The sequence below is a fragment of the Dendronephthya gigantea genome, unplaced genomic scaffold, assembly GCF_004324835.1.
Source record: "Dendronephthya gigantea isolate DGI-Jeju-01 unplaced genomic scaffold, DenGig_1.0 000056F, whole genome shotgun sequence".
Lineage (NCBI taxonomy): Eukaryota > Metazoa > Cnidaria > Anthozoa > Malacalcyonacea > Nephtheidae > Dendronephthya > Dendronephthya gigantea.
This window is the reverse complement of record NW_021163066.1, coordinates 148,196-167,228: the sequence shown is the minus strand read 5'-3', so window position 1 is coordinate 167,228 and position 19,033 is coordinate 148,196. Positions and strand designations below refer to the sequence as shown.

General features: G+C 37.7%; 5 protein-coding genes across 7 annotated transcripts in view; 3 read left to right on the top strand and 2 right to left on the bottom strand.

The window, feature by feature from the left end:
- Positions 1-58: 58 nt before the first annotated feature.
- LOC114529314 (polyamine-modulated factor 1-like) lies at positions 59-1,871 on the bottom strand. The gene is made up of 7 exons (XM_028551071.1): positions 1,577-1,871; positions 1,249-1,436; positions 1,055-1,160; positions 855-952; positions 638-731; positions 429-533; positions 59-185 (listed from the first exon to the last, which is right to left on the bottom strand). The coding sequence occupies exons 2-7, from the start codon at positions 1,404-1,406 to the stop codon at positions 93-95; spliced, it is 654 nt and encodes a 217-aa protein (XP_028406872.1). The 5' UTR covers positions 1,407-1,436; positions 1,577-1,871; the 3' UTR covers positions 59-92.
- Positions 1,435-4,591, top strand: LOC114529313 (transcription factor SPT20 homolog; the record flags this gene model as incomplete). The annotated part of the gene is made up of 5 exons (XM_028551070.1): positions 1,435-1,523; positions 1,715-1,770; positions 2,403-3,123; positions 3,244-3,954; positions 4,173-4,591. Coding segments are annotated over exons 3-5 (1,845 nt in total), but the record flags the coding sequence as incomplete, so codon positions are not given.
- A 93-nt stretch (positions 4,592-4,684) lies between these two features.
- Positions 4,685-11,426, top strand: LOC114529312 (zinc finger FYVE domain-containing protein 16-like). The gene is made up of 16 exons (XM_028551069.1): positions 4,685-4,963; positions 5,212-5,325; positions 5,445-5,544; positions 5,762-6,013; positions 6,399-6,644; positions 7,529-7,591; positions 7,672-7,842; positions 8,169-8,266; positions 8,364-8,493; positions 8,985-9,088; positions 9,209-9,304; positions 9,384-9,567; positions 9,796-9,882; positions 10,135-10,329; positions 10,480-10,754; positions 11,031-11,426. The coding sequence occupies exons 1-16, from the start codon at positions 4,706-4,708 to the stop codon at positions 11,166-11,168; spliced, it is 2,511 nt and encodes an 836-aa protein (XP_028406870.1). The 5' UTR covers positions 4,685-4,705; the 3' UTR covers positions 11,169-11,426.
- Positions 11,427-11,660: 234 nt separating this feature from the next.
- LOC114529383 (zinc finger CCHC domain-containing protein 9-like) overlaps positions 11,661-19,033 on the top strand; it is a 33,180-nt gene continuing 25,807 nt past the window's right edge. For 2 of the 3 annotated variants that reach the window (XR_003687613.1, XM_028551169.1), the window contains exons 1-6: positions 11,661-11,831; positions 12,575-12,753; positions 12,907-13,051; positions 13,156-13,248; positions 13,323-13,400; positions 13,824-13,967. Coding sequence is in view for 2 of the 3 variants with exons in the window: in XM_028551169.1 (XP_028406970.1) it covers positions 11,762-11,831; positions 12,575-12,753; positions 12,907-13,051; positions 13,156-13,248; positions 13,323-13,400; positions 13,824-13,966 (708 nt within the window). In the remaining variant the exon portion in view is untranslated. Of the gene's footprint in view, positions 11,832-12,574; positions 12,754-12,906; positions 13,052-13,155; positions 13,249-13,322; positions 13,401-13,823; positions 13,968-16,849; positions 17,781-19,033 lie in introns of those variants that run through there. The other variant, XM_028551170.1, reaches the window with a different exon arrangement.
- LOC114529466 (alpha-2B adrenergic receptor-like) lies at positions 13,862-15,784 on the bottom strand. The gene has a single exon (XM_028551286.1). The coding sequence runs from the start codon at positions 15,782-15,784 to the stop codon at positions 14,267-14,269; it is 1,518 nt and encodes a 505-aa protein (XP_028407087.1). The 3' UTR covers positions 13,862-14,266.

The following is a 19,033-nucleotide window of genomic DNA, read 5'->3' as shown; positions in this document are numbered from 1 at the left end:
AGTAACAATGCACATTTCATATGACTTTGTATAAAAAGTTTACAAAATGTTTGGTAAAAGAGAATTATATTTAAAATTTCATGTTTGATTTTTCATCTGTTGAGTTCCTTTATAATTTCTTCCAATGAATACTTGTTATCTTCATTGTTATTGCAAGTTGTTAAAGAATCGCATGATGATGATATCTGAAGTGATGTTAGCACAAGATTATGAACAAAACAAACTTTATATTACACTAGAGAAACTGTTGCTTCAGTAAGTATCATCTTATATTGATCCAGTGTTACTTCAGGAGGAAACCTAAACTAAACTAACTTTATTTATACTGGATAGCTCTATCAGTTCTAAACTGTTCTTCCTAGAGATCCAGTAAGGATATTATCAGCAACAATATTTCCATGTAAGCCTTCACCAAAATCAGAACTCACCTTTTGTAGTTCATTATGTTTTGCAGTTATTCTCTTTTCTGTTTCAGTGATTTCTTCTCTTGTCTCATGTAAACTTCTTTTTAATGTCTCATTTTCATCTTGCAACTGAAATTAGGTGAAATTATGAAATTAATAGCATTCTAGAATGCAACATTCTCCAATTGGTCAAAAGTTGATTATTGTTTTGTATGTTATGGTATTATGCAAACCTGTTTCAGCTTATCTCGAAGTTTTTGACGAAGTTCTAACTTAACAGATAGAACATGATCTTTGATATCTTCACTTGGTGTACCAGAGGGTCGCCTAAGTATGCAAGATACATTTCTGAATAACAGTGAACAACAATGGTATCGGATAGACTCATAGTAGAGCATGTAAACCATTTGATAGCAATGTTATGAGTAAGCAATTTGAATTTTTTAATACCATGCCTCCTCTTGACCAATTGACTGTGGTTGTAGTTCATCCAGCTGTTGACATAGATGGACCAGATTCTCTTGTTGAAACATGAGCTCAAGTTCTTGCTAAAAACATTTCAGGATGTTCAGATACAAATCATGGCATATTATGAAATACTAGCTATGAAATTATCTAAAACATATCTGGTAGAATTTTATTGGTCAAACCTCAATGTTGACTTTCAAATGTTCAATAAGTTGTGGTACAATACTGTCAAAGATTGCTGGATTCTTCTCTCTGACCTTCTTGAAGCAGGAGGAGATCTTTTTAAATCTACGGTAAATCAAAACACAGGTAAATCAAAACTATACCCGCATACACATGTCATCACTCCATAGCCAATTTGAGAAACAGTTTCTACCTAACAGGGGCCAAACATTTCTGTGTACACATGTCCAACAGTTCTTTTATATGACTAAAATTGTTGCAGATCTCCTTCTCTTGCGCTTCGTCGTCCTTTTCAGCCTCAAAATTACCAGCTAAACCGCTTTGAATTTCCCGCTCCTTGTTCCCCGCCATTTTGAGTAAAGAATGCTTGTTCTTCTCGGCCTAGTCCACGACAGAGTGACAGGTCGATGGTCCAAAACAGTGAAGAAAATGGAGATGAATTCTTTTATTTTTTGCACTTTTTAGCAGGTAAAACGCTTCTTTTTCATTGGCGATATAAAGAGTAACTATGTATCTTTTACCTTGAATTGCTTGTTTGCTTATTTGTTGGCTGGAAGAAGCTCTGAACCATCTTACCTTACCCGGTAGTAGCTTAAGCAAGCGATGCCGACGACATTAATTACTAGTTATTTGATACGTGGTTTTTGATTCAATTTTAGATCGATCTCGACATATCAAATAACTGAACCGTGCTTTATTCTGCCAGTGATAACTCGTGAGTATAAACGCTTACATAAGAATTGTCCTAATTTCATCTTTACATCTAGTTTTGTCTCCTCCAGGACTTCCTGGCAAGTGACTGGGGTACATTGTTTAATAATCGCATGTATTGTTCATTTCATATTTATATTGTGACACATTACAGTTCGTATTCTAATATTTTATAAAGTAAACCAGACTACAGGTACTTTCACTTTGTAGAATTTTGTTGTAATTTACATCAGCGGCAACTGTTTGAAATTAAACAGTCTGACTTGTTATTAAATGTGGTGTTCAATATCTATATAATGTAGTTGCAAAATAGTCAAAATTGTGAAACATGATCATCTGATTTATGGATCCCCAAATGTGTAATTTATATCCGACATTTTCGGGCTGTTTATGAGAATATCTGAATCAAATGCAATAATAGACCTAATCGTTGCTAGAAAAAGCAATAAAAATGTTTAAAAAACTCCCTGTACAGTAAATGCAAAGAAAAGTTGAGTAGATCTAATATTGGTTGTCTTACAACATTGTTCCAAGTTTGAGCATATGAATATTCAATAACACAGATAGATTAATTTGATAAGTATACAGTATGATAATATGAACTTGATTAATGATGATTTTTCCAATTTCTACTAGTTTACAATGGCAGATAAACAAGCTAGTGTGGAGGCTAGCTTCTTGCAATCCAAACTTGGTGATTTAGACATTGAGACACTTCAAAAACTTCTCCAAACAGCTATTGCTAATAAAGCAAAAGAACCAGAACCTAGTGGAGTGGTCACCCCCACTCTGCCAATTACCTCAACTGATGTGATCACCCCCTCTCCACCAAGTACCATTTCAACTGATGTGGTTGCCCCCATTCTGCCAAGCACCACCTTAACTAATGTGGTCACCCCCTTTCCACCAAGCACCACCTCAATTGATGTGGTCACCCCCACTCTGCCAAGTACCAGCTTAGCTGATGAGGTTGTCTCCACTCCACCAATCACCACCTCAACTGATGTGGTCACCCCCACTCCACCAATCACTACCTCAACTGATGTGGTCACCCCTACTCTGCCAAGTACCAGTTTAGCTGATGAGGTTGTCCCCACTCTACCAAGCACCACCTCAACTGATGCAAACCAAACTGTAAATAATGGCATGACAGAAATGAACGACGAAATTGAAAGCAACAAACCAATAGTTGCTGGGAGCTCAGAAATGCCATTTAATGGTGGTTATGATGGCAATGAACAAGCTCAGATTATGGCAGATGAGGATTTTTCTCCTGGCAAAGATTTCTCCCAAGATACTCCACCCAATGACCAGGAAAAAGGAAGCTACTTTGTACCAACTCAAGTAACTAATGCAGGTAATAGCAGTGCTGAATATTAGTTATCATGACACTCATATTGCTATAGTTTGAGTCTATCAAAATGTTATCCAGCATATTTTATTAAATAGTCAATAGGAATGTGTTTTTCAATTGCAGATCAGCAAGCCATTGGATTACCCAATTCTCCAAACACTCCGACAGTCAATCTTCAAGCATTGAAAATATATGAAGATGATGATGCTGAAGAACTTACAAGCCATGTATCCGAGAAAAAAGCAAACTTTGCATCAACTTCAAGCCAAAGTTCTACACTAGTAGACACTAACCAGTTCGCTGATTTTGTTGACCAGGATGGGCAGGGTAACTACCTTGAGAAAACTTTCCTGGATGATCAGCAAAATGCACCATTGAATCAAGCATCAACAAGTCAAGACCCCAAGAATGTTCCAAGTCAGATGTACATCCAGCCCAAACAAACCCTATTCAATACCCAGTGGACTACACCTTCAAACACAATTGGCAAGCTTGATCAAAAACCAATTCTTGTCTCAGCAGAACAACAAACTATCCAACCCTCAACCAACCAGTTTAATTTACCATTAGATCGACCACTAGCTGGTTTTGACCAAGAATTCCAAACAGCTCCTAGTCCAATGTCGATTTCATCCAGTAACTCTCTAGAAGATGTTCCATCCAAAGATTTTCCATCTGTGGTACCACCTTTGTTAATACCAATATCCAAGGTTAGCCAGTACCTTCCTGATGGGACAGCCATTTTAAACACAGAATCAAGGATACCTCTTGCCTTGAAACCTGTCATTGTATTAAAAAATGAAGTTGCTCTGATGGTGTTTGAACGAGATGATGGTTAGTAAATTTATCCATGACCCTTTGATGAGGTGGAATGATAATTATGTAACTTTATAAACATGGTGGCTCTGTCATGAGGGAGGAGTATTCAGTGTTGTAGTATTTGTAACATGGTACAGCAACTAGTGATCATCATATTTCCCGCTCAGAGAATTTTTTTGTGAGCAAACAAAGTGTTAGCTTACCAATCAGTGAATCTCTATTCTCCTGTCTAGGTTTGTGCAATGGATGTGAAAAAGTTCTTGAACAACAGGACTTGCAAGACCTGAAGGAGAAGCATACCTTGAAACTTCGGAGAAGTCTTGTGACTTATTCAAAACAACAGCCCCCACAGCTGAGGCAGAATAATGAACCAGTCGAACCACTTCATCAGCAATCTGGTTCATATGTTAGTGAAGCAAAGCCTCGAGTACAGGGACAAAACAACTTGCAAGCAAGCCACGCCTTGTCGCAGCAACAACTAGCAAATGATTCAGGAAATCTCCAAGGACAGCAACCCCAAAAGCATGACCAACAAGCATCACAGCAATGGCATCTGGCTGATGAGACACTTCATCAGCAGCAACAACAACAACAGATGCAGCAACAACAACAACAACAGATGCAACAACAACAACAACAACAACAGATGCAGCAGCAACAACAACAACAACAACAGATGCAACAACAACAACAGATGCAACAACAACAACAGATGCAGCAACAACAACAACAGATGCAGCAACAACAACAACAACAACAACAACAGATGCAACAACAACAGATGCAACAACAACAACAACAACAGATGCAGCAACAACAAGAAAGCCATCTAAGCCCAAACTTCAATCCAAGCTCAGATCCCTACCAATATGAGTCCATCACTTCATTCCCACAACCCACTGACCAGGGTCCATCACAACCTGAACAAATGCACAGAACAAGCTCATTACCCCATCTTCCGACACAGAACCAAGGACATCCAACAAATCCAAATCAACAGAATCAAACACAATCAAATTTAGTGGTGAGTGTGAAGATGTTCATCTCCTGGACTTCAAAAATATGTTTGCTTGTTTTTTATTCATCATCAAAAACCTATTCACTTCAACCTTAATCAATTATGTCTACTTGTGAGAGGTGAATCATGTGATTGCTGTCGCTGTCATGTATAAAAAAAACATTGCACTTAATCCTTTTCTTCCAATTGAAAGAAATCATTCTGTTCCTTTTGCAAATTTGCCTATTGAATTTGCTGAGTCTTTTGTGTTTCAGCCTGGTCTGAAAGCCCCAATTTGGATGAGTGATGAAAATTGTAAAAATTGCAACAACTGTGGAAAAACATTCTCTGTTACAAGAAGAAAACATCATTGTCGGGGCTGTGGAAAGGTGAAGATAAACTTTTTGTCGATCATGATCAAGGAAGCTTAATAATCACAAACAAACAATTTACTTTAATGGTTTATTGATAAATACATTTTCATCCTTTCATTTTCTTTGCATTCTAGATATTCTGCAGTATTTGCTGTGATCAACTTGCCCAGTTGCCTTATTTAGGGAGAAAAGTTGCAAGAATCTGTGTGTCTTGTACAAGGGCAATCAGAAAAGGTAAAAAACATTTCTAATAGTTACTGGTTAACGCTGGTTAATCATGAAGTTTTGTGCTCATGAATAGTGCACTAATTGCACTAATCAGTGGCCTCTTTCTGGCCCCCATTCATGAGGGTGGAACTCTGAGGCTAAGGAATACTGAATGTGAAAATGTTCTATTCTGAAATGCTCCACAATGCATGTTTTAAATTATAACGTTTTGTTTTTCCCATAGCGTATTCTGATAGAGCAAGACTCAAACAGCAGCAAAGATCCCAGCGCCCATCGCGGTCAGCCTCGGTCTCTCAAACTCCAACACAGAGTCAATCACTTTTGTTTATTCCTGAAGATAATGTCCTGCCAAATACGCCGTTCACACCCAGGCCAGAGAACAACTTCAATGTTCCTCAGAGGACCACTGAAGCCTACCCCACCACTCCCACGGGCAACTTCAATCCTGTTAATGACGTGTCACAGTCAATGCCTGGTAGGTGTGTGAGGGGGGGGAGTTTTGTGATGTGGGGGTATTCTGGGGGGAGTGTTGTGCTGTGAGGGGGGAGTGTTGTGATTGTGGGGGGTATTCTGGGGGAGTATTGTGGTGTGGGGGTATTCTGGGGGAGTGTTGTGGTGTGAGGGGGGGAGTTTTGTGATGTAGGGGGTATTCTGGGGGGAGTGTTGTGGCGTGGGGGGGGGAGTTCTGTGTGGGTCTGCATTGGGTGTTCTTTGTATTATTATTTAGTCATGCTGAGGCAGTGAATTTTGTAGCTTTGTCTCTTTCATCCCGCTCACAAAATTTGATTCCAATTCCATTTTACTCACGATGAACTCCACCCTGAAAGAGGTTTTTAAAATCACACTCAAATCTTATTCAGACGTTCCCATGCAACCAACCTCGTCTCAATTTCGAAATACGCCGTATGATGATTGGCAACCGTCGCCTGCTGCCGGATGGGAGACCGCTAGCCTTTCTGGGTTTGGACAGAATAGCGGTAAAGTTGGAAATTCATGGAAAATCCCTTCACGTCCTGCGGGTCGGATTATCGCTTGGACAGATGCCTCCTCTTTGACCCTGGAGGAACAGAAAAAACGCTTTAAGAATCTTAGTAAAGTCTTAAAAAGTAAGAATTGTTTAATCTCAAACTGGATCTCTAGGAAGAACAGTTTAGAACTGATAAAGCTATCCAGTATAAATAAAGTTAGTTTAGTTTAGGTTTCCTTCTGTAGTAACACTGGATCAATAAGAGATGATCCTTACTGGACCTCTAGGAAGAACAGTTTAGAACTGATAAAGCTATCCAGTATAAATAAAGTTAGTTTAGTTTAGGTTTTCTCCTGTTGTAACACTGGATCAATAAGAGATGATCCTTACTGGACCTCTAGGAAGAACAGTTTAGAACTGATAGAGCTATCCAGTATAAATAAAGTTAGTTTAGTTTAGGTTTCCTCCTGTAGTAACACTGGATCAATAAGAGATGATCCTTACTGGACCTCTAGGAAGAACAGTTTAGAACTGATAGAGCTATCCAGTATAAATAAAGTTAGTTTAGTTTAGGTATCCTCCTGTAGTAACACTGGATCAATAAGAGATGATCTTCACTGGACCTCTAGGAAGAACAGTTTAGAACTGATAGAGCTATCCAGTATAAATAAAGTTAGTTTAGTTTAGGTTTCCTCCTGTAGTAACACTGGATCAATAAGAGATGATCCTTACTGGACCTCTAGGAAGAACAGTTTAGAACTGATAGAGCTATCCAGTATAGATAAAGTTAGTTTAGTTTAGGTTTCCTCCTGTAGTAACACTAGATCGATAAGAGATGATCCTTACTGGATCTCTAGGAAGAACAGTTTAGAACTGATAGAGCTATCCAGTATAAATAACATTAGTTTAGTTTAGGTTTCCTCATGTACTATGACTGTATTAACTTTAGAGGCCTAAGATCAATCAGGTTGTTAATCGTAGTTTGGTTCTGGTTTGACTCACTGAGAAATATCGTATTTTTAGCTGAAGAAGGCGCCGTAATTCAAGCAGCTACAAGTCTTTCCATATCTGTCAAAAAGATTACAGGTAAAAATTTTAGGAGAGCGTGATGTGATGTATTATACTTCACTGTCCATTTGTCATTGAGATGGTGTTTCTATTTTTAGTTACGTTGAAGCAACAACGTCATGAAGTATGGTTCTTCTCAAGTATTGGTTTGGAAAACTCTGGTTTTTGTGAAATTGCATTTCTTCTTGAAAAACGAATTATCGAGGATGTATTTCCTTACGAAATGTTGAAAGTATATCGAACTTTGCACTCGTTGATTTTAAATCAAGGTCAGTAAAGGCAGTCCAGTGATTTTTATTCTTTTCATATCCCTGATGTGTAATTTATATCCATCTCAACCTTGCTTCCCTCATCTTCTCTGCAATGTCTACCACCTCACATCTTCTTCTGATCTCTTCATTTCATAATATCTCTGACCAGTTCTCCTTCATCTCTTCTTATTACGTGTCCATATGATCTCAACCTTGCTTCCCTCATCTTCTCTGCAATGTCTACCACCTCACATCTTCTGATCTTTTCATTTCATAATATCTCTGACCAACTCTCCTTCATCTCTTCTTATTACGTGTCTTATCATTGTCCGTTTGGTTTGCAGGTGAAAGGTTTGATCACTGCAATTACTTGGCGTTCAACAATCCTCTGCTGGGAAGCGAAGAGAATGCTGGCTTTCTTTTTATCGCAGGCGACAAAACTGTGAGTACTGAGTGCATTACATGAAGAAATGACGGGGGAGGGGTCGTGGATTTGTGGTAATTAATGATTTGATTAATAATATACTGATTGTTTTTAGCCAACACTGGTCCAACGTCTTGCCAATGGGAAGAAATTACTCTTTGGGATATTACTGAAGCAATCCGAACTACTGTGGGCGAAATACGTTCCTACAAGATTGTTGAATGCATTAGGAGTCCAGCAACAGAGTAAGTGTAACAGTTGACTAGGAAGTGTAGCGATCCTGCAAGGCTAGAGACTCCTTTTATTGAAGTGGTCACATCAACAAAAAGCACTCTTCTAACGTTCAAATTATGAAAATTCGACCATGGTTGAGTCCGGTGGAAATGGCAAATACGACCATGGTCGAATTCGCCGGAAAATGGCAAATACGACCATGGTCATATTTGCCGGAAAATGGCAAATACGACAATGGTCATATTCGCCGGAAAATGGCAAATACGACCATGGTCATATTCGCCGGAAAATGGCAAATACGACCATGGTCATATTCGCCGGAAAATGGCAAATATACGACCATGGTCGAGTTATCCGGAAAATGGCAAATACGACCATGGTCGAGTTCGCGGGAAAATGGCGAAATGGAAAATTAGCCATAGCGATAAAAAATACTTGCTAGAGGTGAAATACACTTGGTCTCGTTGTTTTGAAATATCACAAAATTTGATTTTCTTTCTAGCTTTTCCATCTCCTGCAATCAGTTCAAGAGACAGGCCGAGTGTTTGCAGTGTCGATCCGAACGAGTTGTATTATTCCACCTTTTTTGCCCTCAACAAATTTTTGGTACGTAAGTGTCCTGATTCTTAACTTTTTCGCTGTGATTACTGCGGAATAAAAGCATACGCAGTATTAATGACTTGTTCACGGAGTCATTCGGGAATTAACCGCGAGTTTTATTTCTAGAATTACAAAATCCCTCAAGCCTTGATTCCTGGGGTGAGTATTTTAAAATCAGGAAGCAAAGTTGTTCTGGAGTTACCATTTGCCTATCAGACTGAGGTATGTCATTACGTCATTGAACCTTGGTGCCTCGTTCTCGCGAATCGTCCACCAATCGTCTCCCTCCTTTCATTTGCAGATCATCAGTGTTCTTGATAGTTTATTGATCGATGAAAGTAAACCAGTGACTCTCCCAATTGCTGGAGACCTCGTTCCTGGCGCCAGCGGTCATTTTGTTTATTCTCCTAGCAACGCGGTGTCAGCACGAAAAGGTTTCGTTGTGTTGCAAAATAGCAACGAGCAATTGCAGACTGGAAACCAATGTAAGATAATATTCGTTGTTTGTACCTAATATTCGTTATTTGTACCTAATATTCGTTATTTGTACCTAATAGTCGTTATTTGTACCTAATATTCGTTGTTTGTACCCAGTATTCGTTGTTTGTACCCCTAATATTCGTTGTTTGTGCCTAATATTCGTTATTTCTACCTTCGTACAACCGAGCCTAGAGGTACCAGCAATATTTAATGATTAATTTTATCCCGTTTAGATCTCTCCTTCAGTGCTATTCTTCTGGTTCTGACATTTGGAGATAATTGTAACGTACAAACAAGATTTGGGATATCAGTTATTGAAGGTTTGTTGAAGAAGAAATCCTCCTTTCTCCATTCTTCTCAAAAGTTATTTGTTTCGTTCTATTACTAATCCCACCAGCCTATGTTGATTTGCAAATAACTTTTCGTTGGAGACCACTGATTCCCCAGTATTCATCGGTTTTTGGAATTTTGTAATAAAGGCTTTCCTAAGTAAAGTTTTTCTTAACTTAAAATTGCCATCGTGTTTAGAGTTTTTACGAAAGAATATTGAGGTTTCCTTGCCTTCGTTCTAGATGGTATATCGGTCAACCTGAGCGACAACCAAGCCAGAGAAGTACGTAATGCAATATACCAAGGTACCAACTGCGCAATGTCCCTGGGAGACTCAGAAGAGTTCACATTGCGGTGGACTGATGATACCTGCGCTAGTGTACTCAACCTACCAACACCAATCAGAGTCGTTCAAAATGTGAAGAAACCTAGCAAAGGTTAGTTTTCTAGCGATGAAATAAGAGAAGTCTTAAGGGAGGAGATCATTCATGCAATGTGCGTGACCATATAACTTCCAAGTTCATAGTGAGAGATACCACTATTCTCAGTTGTAGTCCAGTGATCTTAAACCTTCACTCTACATTCAGGTTATTATCCTCCCTCTGCTGCGCCAAGTCAGCCAACGGTGCGTACAGAAGTTGGTCAAACGAACGTGGTGATAGAACGTGTTAAGACCAGAGATATTGAAGCCGCCATACAGACAAAAATTATTTCAGATAATCCTCAGCAGACCGTTGACAGTCTTGAGAATGATGTAAGACAAGCATGTGCTGGATGCTTGCTAACATTTGCAAACAGATTGAAGCCTGGTACTGAGAAACGATTGAATTTAACCCTAGAATTGGATTGTGGAAATTATAAGGTAAAACTGAACTATTTTCTTCCTAGAGGTCCATTGTTAGCTAAGAATCATCTCTTATTGATCCAGTGTTACTACAGGAGGAAACCTAAACTAAACTAATTTTATTTATACCGAGAGGTCCAGTAAGGATCATCTCTTATTGATCCAGTTTTACTACAGGAGGAAACCTAAACTAAACTAAACTAATTTATTTTTACTGGTTTCTGTTCTAATCTATTCTTTCTTGAGGTCCAGCAGTTAGGCCACTTATTCTAATATAATTATTTTGTTTATCAGAAATGGAGTCTTGGGCCTAGCAATCAGCCTATCAATCTCTCTCGTGCTTTGCAACTGGCCCTGAACGAAATTGATGTCCCAGATGTCAATGATAATATTGTGTTTGTATTCAATGTGATCCTTCAAAAGAGAAATTAATATATTAGGAATGTTAGTTCATAAGTTAATGGTAATTCATAGCTGTCGTGATTTTTTTATAAACTGGTTTAATATGCATAAACTCCGACTGGATGTTAAAAGAAAGACATCAGGTTTTCGCAAGTGGCGAGTAGTTAAAAACAAGCCATGATAGTTGTTCTAAGATTATTTACAGATTTAGTTTTTGTTGTAAACGCCAAGTACTTGCAGATGAAATTTTCAATTACAATTTAGTTTGATAATAGCAATAAAATTGCAGACTTGTCTGGTCAATACTATATTGTCCAATTTTATAGAAGTTTTAATTCTATGCTGTGTGGTCACAGATTTAACATGTATCTTTGAACTCATAAACTGTGTGGTTAGACATGGTCACACAGAGTTACCAGCACTGGTAACCATATATCGTGGTGTGGTTGTTGACGAAGTTTCTGGCTCGGAAATGATCGACCTGCCTTCGCACCACTTCGGATAATACGAAGAACTCCGAACTTTAACAACATGTGAAAATGAAATACTCATGTTTTATATACTAGAAAAACGTATATCTTTGCGATTTTCTTTCCTTGAACAATATTAAAGGGGATTTAAACATGACAAGGTTTGCAAGAGCTGGAAAAAGAAAGTTCTTAGACGCTTCTACCTGGAATGAACTATCAGAAAGTATGTGCTCAAGTTTCAAAATATTCTATCTCAAACATGAGACATGCAGACTAGTCAAACTCAACCACAAACCCCGACAGTTTATTGTAAAATACTTCTCACAGTAGACCACCACGTTTAAGATATCTTTCTAAAGTAGTTCAGACACAAACCCCGACAGTTTATTGTAAAATACTTCCCACAGTAGAGCACCACGTTTAAGATATCTTTCTCAGGTAGTTCAGACACAAACCATGACAGTTTATTGTAGAATACTACCTACACTAGACCACGTTTGTGATATCTTTTTCAGGTAGTTCAGACACAAACCACGACAGTTTTATAATAGAATACTACCTACACTGGACCACCACGTTTGTGATATCTTTCTCAGGTAGTTCAGACACAAACCACGACAGCTTATTGTAGAATACTACCTACACTGGACACTGGACCACCACGTTTGAGATATCTTTTTCAGGTAGTTCAGACACAAACCACGACAGCTTATTGTAGAATAAGACCTACACTGGACCACCACATTTGAGATATCTTTCTCAGGTGTTCAGACACAAACCACGACAGCTTATTGTAGAATACTACCTACACTGGACCACCACTTTTATGATATCTTTTTCAGGTAGTCAGACACAAACCATGACAGAGGTTTAAAGGGTCTTGATTTAGAGTGGAATTATATTAATGTATGTATGTAAAAACAACAATGTACCACTGTTTTTGAGAAGTCATTCTGTGTTCTTTAGATCAGTCAAATACAAAACCATCAGCTGTGAAGAAAGATGCTCCTGTATCAACCAAAACAAAGAAAATAGTTTCAAAAGGGAAAAAAAGTTTAACACAAGAGAGATCTGAGAAGACAGTTTTAGATCCAAAGAGACAAAAACAAATTGAAGCTCGTAGATTAAGAAGAAAGAAGCGAAAGGTAAAATTCTTCAGATTTTTTTTTAAGGAAAACTTAACTTCTTTGAATCAAGCCTTGAGGGGAATAGTTAGACCAAGTGATGAAGTGGATGCGGCTGTTCTATGATGCTTTTTTTAATGAATGTGAAAAAAATGAGAAATATTTTTATTTCAGTGTTGTTTTGTTTGTCGACAATATGGTCATCAAGCGTCAGAGTGTCCAAACAAAGAGGATATGAAAATTGGAAGTTGTTTCAAATGTGGATCTTTAGATCACACAACAAAGAACTGCAAAGAAAGTGTTGATGATACGTCTTCAGGTGCTGAAATTATTGCTTTGTTTGTTAAAGAGTTTTTATTAACATAAGTTGTACAACTATTCACTGTTGTATTCAAAATTCTCAACATTTCTTGTTGCTTTCAGGTTCTTTTCCATTTGCAAAATGTTTTATTTGTCAAGAGATGGGACATTTGGCCAGATCATGTCCTGAGAATCCCAGAGGATTGTATCCACAAGGTATTTGTCATGTTTCATAGCATCTTTTTAAAATGATTTTCTCTAAATTTTTATTCTTAAATGTATGTTTAAAGGTGGAGGATGTAAAGTTTGTGGCTCTGTTGAACATTTAAAACGGGATTGTCCACAAGTTGTAAAGAAGAAGATTAAAGGTAACATGAGTGGTCATAGCCTAGCTCAAATTCTGCTGTCCTAAACATGCTTCTTACGTCTCCCTTCCATTGCCCCACATCCATTCCTGCTTCTATAGTTTGATTGACTTCCTCTTTCATTCTCCCCTACCATTTTCATTTCCCACCTATTTTCTCTTCCTTTCAACTTTCATTGTCCCCATTCACTTTGATTTCCCCCAACCTCTGCCCTGTACTTTCACCCTCACCTTGTTTCACCCCCCTCTGCTTCCATGTGCCCTATTATTTCATTACCCCATTCACCCAATTTCATTTTTGCTGCTCCTCTTTCATTGCCCACACTTGCAATCCCCCCTGCATGGTCATTTCCATTTCCCCAAAACCTCCCCCCTCCCCTCTCACCTTGTCCATACAATAAACATCATTTCACTTGAACACACACAGGAAACGTAACAGAGTCAGTGATCCTGACAGTACCTGAGGGATCAAGTCATAAAAGTGCAGATGCTGAAGATATTGTGGAAAATGAAATTCCTAAACACAAAAAGAAACACAAAAAATCAAAAGGAAAAGTTGTCCATTTTTGAGGTTGGTTGAATTTTTTTCTTTAACGTTTATTTCTGGTCGAAAATCATTGTCAATTTTGTAAAGTTCCGTACATTAATAGACACCTTTCGTTTTTGCTCAAATTATTATAAAACGCTCTGCTAAGTATGATAATGTTTCAACCTTCAGTGAATCAGTTTTTCAGTGTTTCCACGGGCACATACATATATTTATCATCGCCCTTCTATCACAAGTTAGATTTAATGTTTGACCTAAGAAACATGTATAGCCTACATATCCACAAGTACGAGTTAAGTAGCCAAGGTTATAAGTTCGTTTTCTCAAAAGCTTCTTGATTTCTGAAAAACATTCTTCACTGCTTCTCTCATCTTGCGGTTCTTATAACAATATACAAAAGGGTTGACGAGGGCATTGAACAACGCTATCGTGTCAGCAATTGGTACATATATAAACAATGAGGTCGCATCAGGTTCCTTTTGAAACGACAGTTTAACCAGCAGAGCTGAAATAGGCACATAACAAATTGTTATAATAGCAACGATGTAAAAGACGGTCCATGTCGCGTTTCTTTCTCTAGTTTCAACGACTGATTTTGAAGCGTTTTTAAAGCTTACACGTTTGGTGTTCCGGCGCCGACTTTCACGCGTGGTTTTTCTGTCTGAATGCTTGGAGTTTCCAGTTGAGTTTGGTGGTGCTGAGTTTTGCGCTTGTGCTTCAAGTTTCTCTTGTGAATTTTCTTCGTTTGATGCGGTTTTAAAATATGTCTTCAAGGTCTCTGATTCCTCTGTATCATTGGTTATGTTATCTTCTTCATGTGGTAATCCACTAGCAGTCGTCTCAACTGGTTTATCTTCTGATTTATCTTCACTATCGCACGAGTTTTGCTCTGAAAGCTGACGCTTCATTTCTGCTTCTTTTGATGAATTATGATTGGCGTCAACTTGATGGATTTTTGTCAAATCGTTTCCATCACGAAGCTGTGATAGAGTTGATGATTCCTTAGCAACGCTTTTCGATTCGTGATTTTCAACTTCAGTTAAATTTCGCTTTCCTTCTATCATATTCTCCCCTGTGTTGGAAAACAGGACTACCGGATTTGTTGGTCTAGGATTTTCGCCCTGTACGGTTAATGACCCAGTATCTATGGTCCTGGTATTATACCCCGCGCTTACAGACCCCGGGGTGGTGGAGACCCTGGTGGGTCTGCTATGGAGCCGAGCTAACTTTCCAATCTTGAAATACATAAATAAATTGCCAACGAGCAGGGAAAAGGCGATGAAGGTATAAAAAGTGTAAAAAGCGTTCGTATTCGACGGGAAAAATGAGCGAATACCAATGACCAGGAACCAAACGAACCAGCTTAGCAACACAGCGTAAAATAATCGTCGTTTTGTGGCCATTCTGCGATGAGTTATCGCTTTAAATAAAGCTAGATATCGCTCTATTGTTGTCAATGCCAACGTCATGAACGAAACTGGCCGAAGATACTCGAGTAGTCGCCGAACTATAAGAACATAGACGCACGAAGTGAAGCCGAAGATTTCCGATAAAAGCCGAACAACGTATAATGGTTCAAGTACCACTGCTGAGACGAAGTCGACAAATGCCAAACACACCAAGAGAAATGTGTTTGTTCGTTGTAGAGACTTTTGTTTTACATAGACGTACATTATCAAACCATTGCCGACTGCTGTCAACACTGAAAATATCGAAAGAATTACAATGACTGAAATATAAGTGGCAAGTGTACTTCCACTTGGACGATCTAGTAAATGGTAAATTCCCAAACATCGAGTGAAATATGGCGCACTATCGTTTCGTGTGATATTGCTCTGCATTCTCGTAGTTTCCTAACCAAAACTCAAAGTGTGTTTACTCTCAAATACTCCAACGCTGTGTTTTTGCAGGAATTAATGTTTTATTCATCCGCTGATGATTATTTTTCTCCAAAGAACTGTCAATATTTCCAATCAGAGCGATTTTCTTGATGCGCAATTGTACCTCGTTAATTCTTCATTTTCTCCCTAAAGCTGCGAATATTTCCCAACGTTTCCTTCATCCAAGTTTTCCCCTTAGAATATGTGTAGTCAGCACTACGTGTAAATTAAAATGGCAAAGGTATCTATTTCTCATGCAACTCTCTCAAAATGAGACCACCACCATCGTGGTTTCCCAAGGAATATATCAATTGTATCGGTGTTCCAACAAAGCTTTCTTTTCTTCTCAATCTTATTCATAAGGAAGTGTTACCTTGTGTCGAATTTGCTGCGTTTTTTCAGCCTATTGCTGCAATCTTGTTTATTCTAAGCTTACATGGAATTAGTTGGCTATTTACTGGCGGATTAAAGGTTTTTTGTGAGAAATCACACCTGCTATAGATTGTCATTTCTTTTGTACTCTAATATGATAAGACAAAAATTTGTTGTCCAGCTTTGAAACTAATTAATCTCATTGCGCATTTTGACAGTTAGATCCCATAAAAGTTTTATATATTCATAAATTTTTGATGTTGAATCATATTCGTGCTTTTCCAATAAGGTATCCCGTGTGATACATGGCTTTGAAACCAATTAGTTTCACGTCATGTTGTGACATCAAAATACTTTGTAAATTCCATCAAATTTTTATTTGAAATGAGCTTAGTATTTCTAAGCCGACAGTAAATGGATGGAAATAGGTTGTTTCTAAGTCTTAAGTTGTCTAGAGTTCTATTTATTATGATTTAGTAAGTTTAGTTTGTGCAATAATTTCAGCCTGAATTATTTGAAAATCTAATCCAAACGTAGGACGTAGGATAAGTACGTATATCTTAATATGCCGTGGTTTGTATCATTTTAAACATTTCTAAAGAAATTACGAGTGATTCATTTTCTAAATATACATTATTGTTTTTCTGTTGTTAGATGTCATACTCGCCTATTGTAACTTATTATGGTTACATGATTTTAAGAAGTCTATATATGAAACATATTAACATGTTAGTTCAGCTTTTTAAACCGACAACAACCGGCGATGTGTATAATTACCCAGAACTCCAGAAACTTAATGAAAAAATTTGATACGTTTTGTCTCAAATCAAAGAAAAAATACCGCTGGTTAAATAGTGTAATTGTAACTGTAAACTTTATGAATCCTAGCCCAGTCTGAGATTGGCTTATTAAAGGACGTGGGAAGCTTCCTTCATTTGCTGGGTAATAAGGAACCAACCATTTGATTTTTATAGGCAGCGGAATATAGGAAGGTGTAGACTCTGGGTTTTGATAGAATTGATAGGTTTGGACTACATATATTATGTATGCATGCATATGTACATACAATTAGATTGTTATTCCCGCGTTGTTATTTTTAACTTTGAAGTTCTTGCTGGATATATTGAGATTCCACCCTGCCCTTCCCATAAAAACCAAGTAATACGTCCCTAAACGAGGCTGTTTAGTTCTGACATGCTGGATGATTATAATAGTTTGTCGTTCCTGTTGTTAACAGTAATTCCACACAAGACAAACTTGGGCTAACATCTAACACAACCGAATTAAACCCTAAAAATCTTAAACCATTCAAAGCCAACACTACGTGAAATTTTGAAACAATTCATAGTGAAATGTAATCATCTGAAAATTGCTAAAATTATCCTATTTCGTTGTAAAACATGTCAGATTTCATTACTGTAACATATTTTAATAATCTACTATACAAAGATTCATAGTTCTTATGTGTAGTTGTGTTTACCAGAGCATGTTAGTTCCGATCATCAAAGGTCTTCACGGACTCTTGTGATTACACGCCTACTTGAGTATCCCCGTGTTCTAATGCATGTGTCCTGACTCTTTTGGCGCCAAAATAAGGAACGTGGGTGGCAGACTGATAATATAAGTTCGATAATTTGACAAACAATTTCAGCCACAGCTAGCTTGGTGAATCATGGTTAAAAAGGATATTATTCTATATCTCGTAATGTATGCTCGAAACCTAACATCGTCATGCAACTGTACTAAAATTTCGATATTAAAAACGTTTTTCAAACTTCCAAAACTTCCAAAGCATCAAAAAATTATGTTTATGTACATTTAATCTAAAAACAAGTTGTAATGAAGAGATTTCTTTGGGTATTCGTCGAGAGGAAATAGCTGGATAAGCTCTTTAAAATACAAAATGCATGTTGATATGCTAATATGTAGTCAAATAACTTGTGATAAGATTTGGCTATGAAGAATAGAGCATTTTATTTGAATTATGACTCATTTCCACATCAACAAATCCTTTTACGTCAACTGACTCTCTACAAACCAAACTACACGAAGCATGCATATTCTAGAAGCTGGTCGGTTTGGTAAAACAGATATCGTCGATAGATAAGGAGAATAGGTAATGGTCTTCCTTCCTTCCTCCCTTATAGATAGCCACATTTTGAGAAATTGTTTTCAGAAAGACCGTGCATGATGTGGGCAGACGACGCAGAGGCGTAGATCAGTTCCGCGTGGTTGAAATCCTGTCGGGGAACTTCAGTTGAATTTTTCACATTTTTGTTAATTGTTTATCTTCTCCTTCGTTCACCCAGCCATGAATAACTATTCCTCGTCTGCCTGACCATTTGATTCAAAGAAAACGATAAAATAAAAAAAGTACTCGACACAAAAAGAATTCAAACTGTAACGGTCAAAATATACAATCTCATGTTAAGAATTAGTCAATTTAAAGTTTTGTTCTTCTAAGCTATATATAAAGATGTTTGAAATAATACTTGCAACTCAACTTACCCTCGTTACCAGTTTGCTGCGCATTTTAAGATATCCCGTCATGCTTTATCTTTAATCTATTCTCTTTAATCCATCGACGTCGTATTATAGGCATTAGGCAACTTTGGCAAAACAATAGCGACCCACACAGGCAATAATGTCTAACAAAAAATTACAGATTTCAATCGTGCAGTCCTGCTGACTTTTCCTGCTGTTTAATCGCTGAAAAACAAATCCTTTCGTTCCAGGCAATATAATCTTGTTGTTTTTAATATAAACATCGCAGAACAAAAACGTCTTTACAGCGTTCATTGAGTTCCTATTTTTAAGTAAATATCTTCAACATTTCGA

Coding starts and splice junctions, on each gene's coding strand:
- LOC114529314 (XM_028551071.1), bottom strand. CDS start 1,406: ATGGCGGGGAACAAGGAGCGGGAAATTCAAAGCGGTTTAGCTGGTAAT. Junction 732..854: donor ATTGGTCAAGAGGAGGCATG/GTATTAAAAAAT, acceptor TTGCATACTTAG/GCGACCCTCTGGTACACCAA. Junction 186..428: donor AACATAATGAACTACAAAAG/GTGAGTTCTGAT, acceptor ACATCACTTCAG/ATATCATCATCATGCGATTC.
- LOC114529312 (XM_028551069.1), top strand. CDS start 4,706: ATGCAACAACAACAGATGCAACAACAACAACAACAACAGATGCAGCAA. Junction 5,545..5,761: donor TACAAGGGCAATCAGAAAAG/GTAAAAAACATT, acceptor TTTTTCCCATAG/CGTATTCTGATAGAGCAAGA. Junction 6,645..7,528: donor TCTTAGTAAAGTCTTAAAAA/GTAAGAATTGTT, acceptor TCGTATTTTTAG/CTGAAGAAGGCGCCGTAATT.
- LOC114529466 (XM_028551286.1), bottom strand. CDS start 15,784: ATGCAGAGCAATATCACACGAAACGATAGTGCGCCATATTTCACTCGA.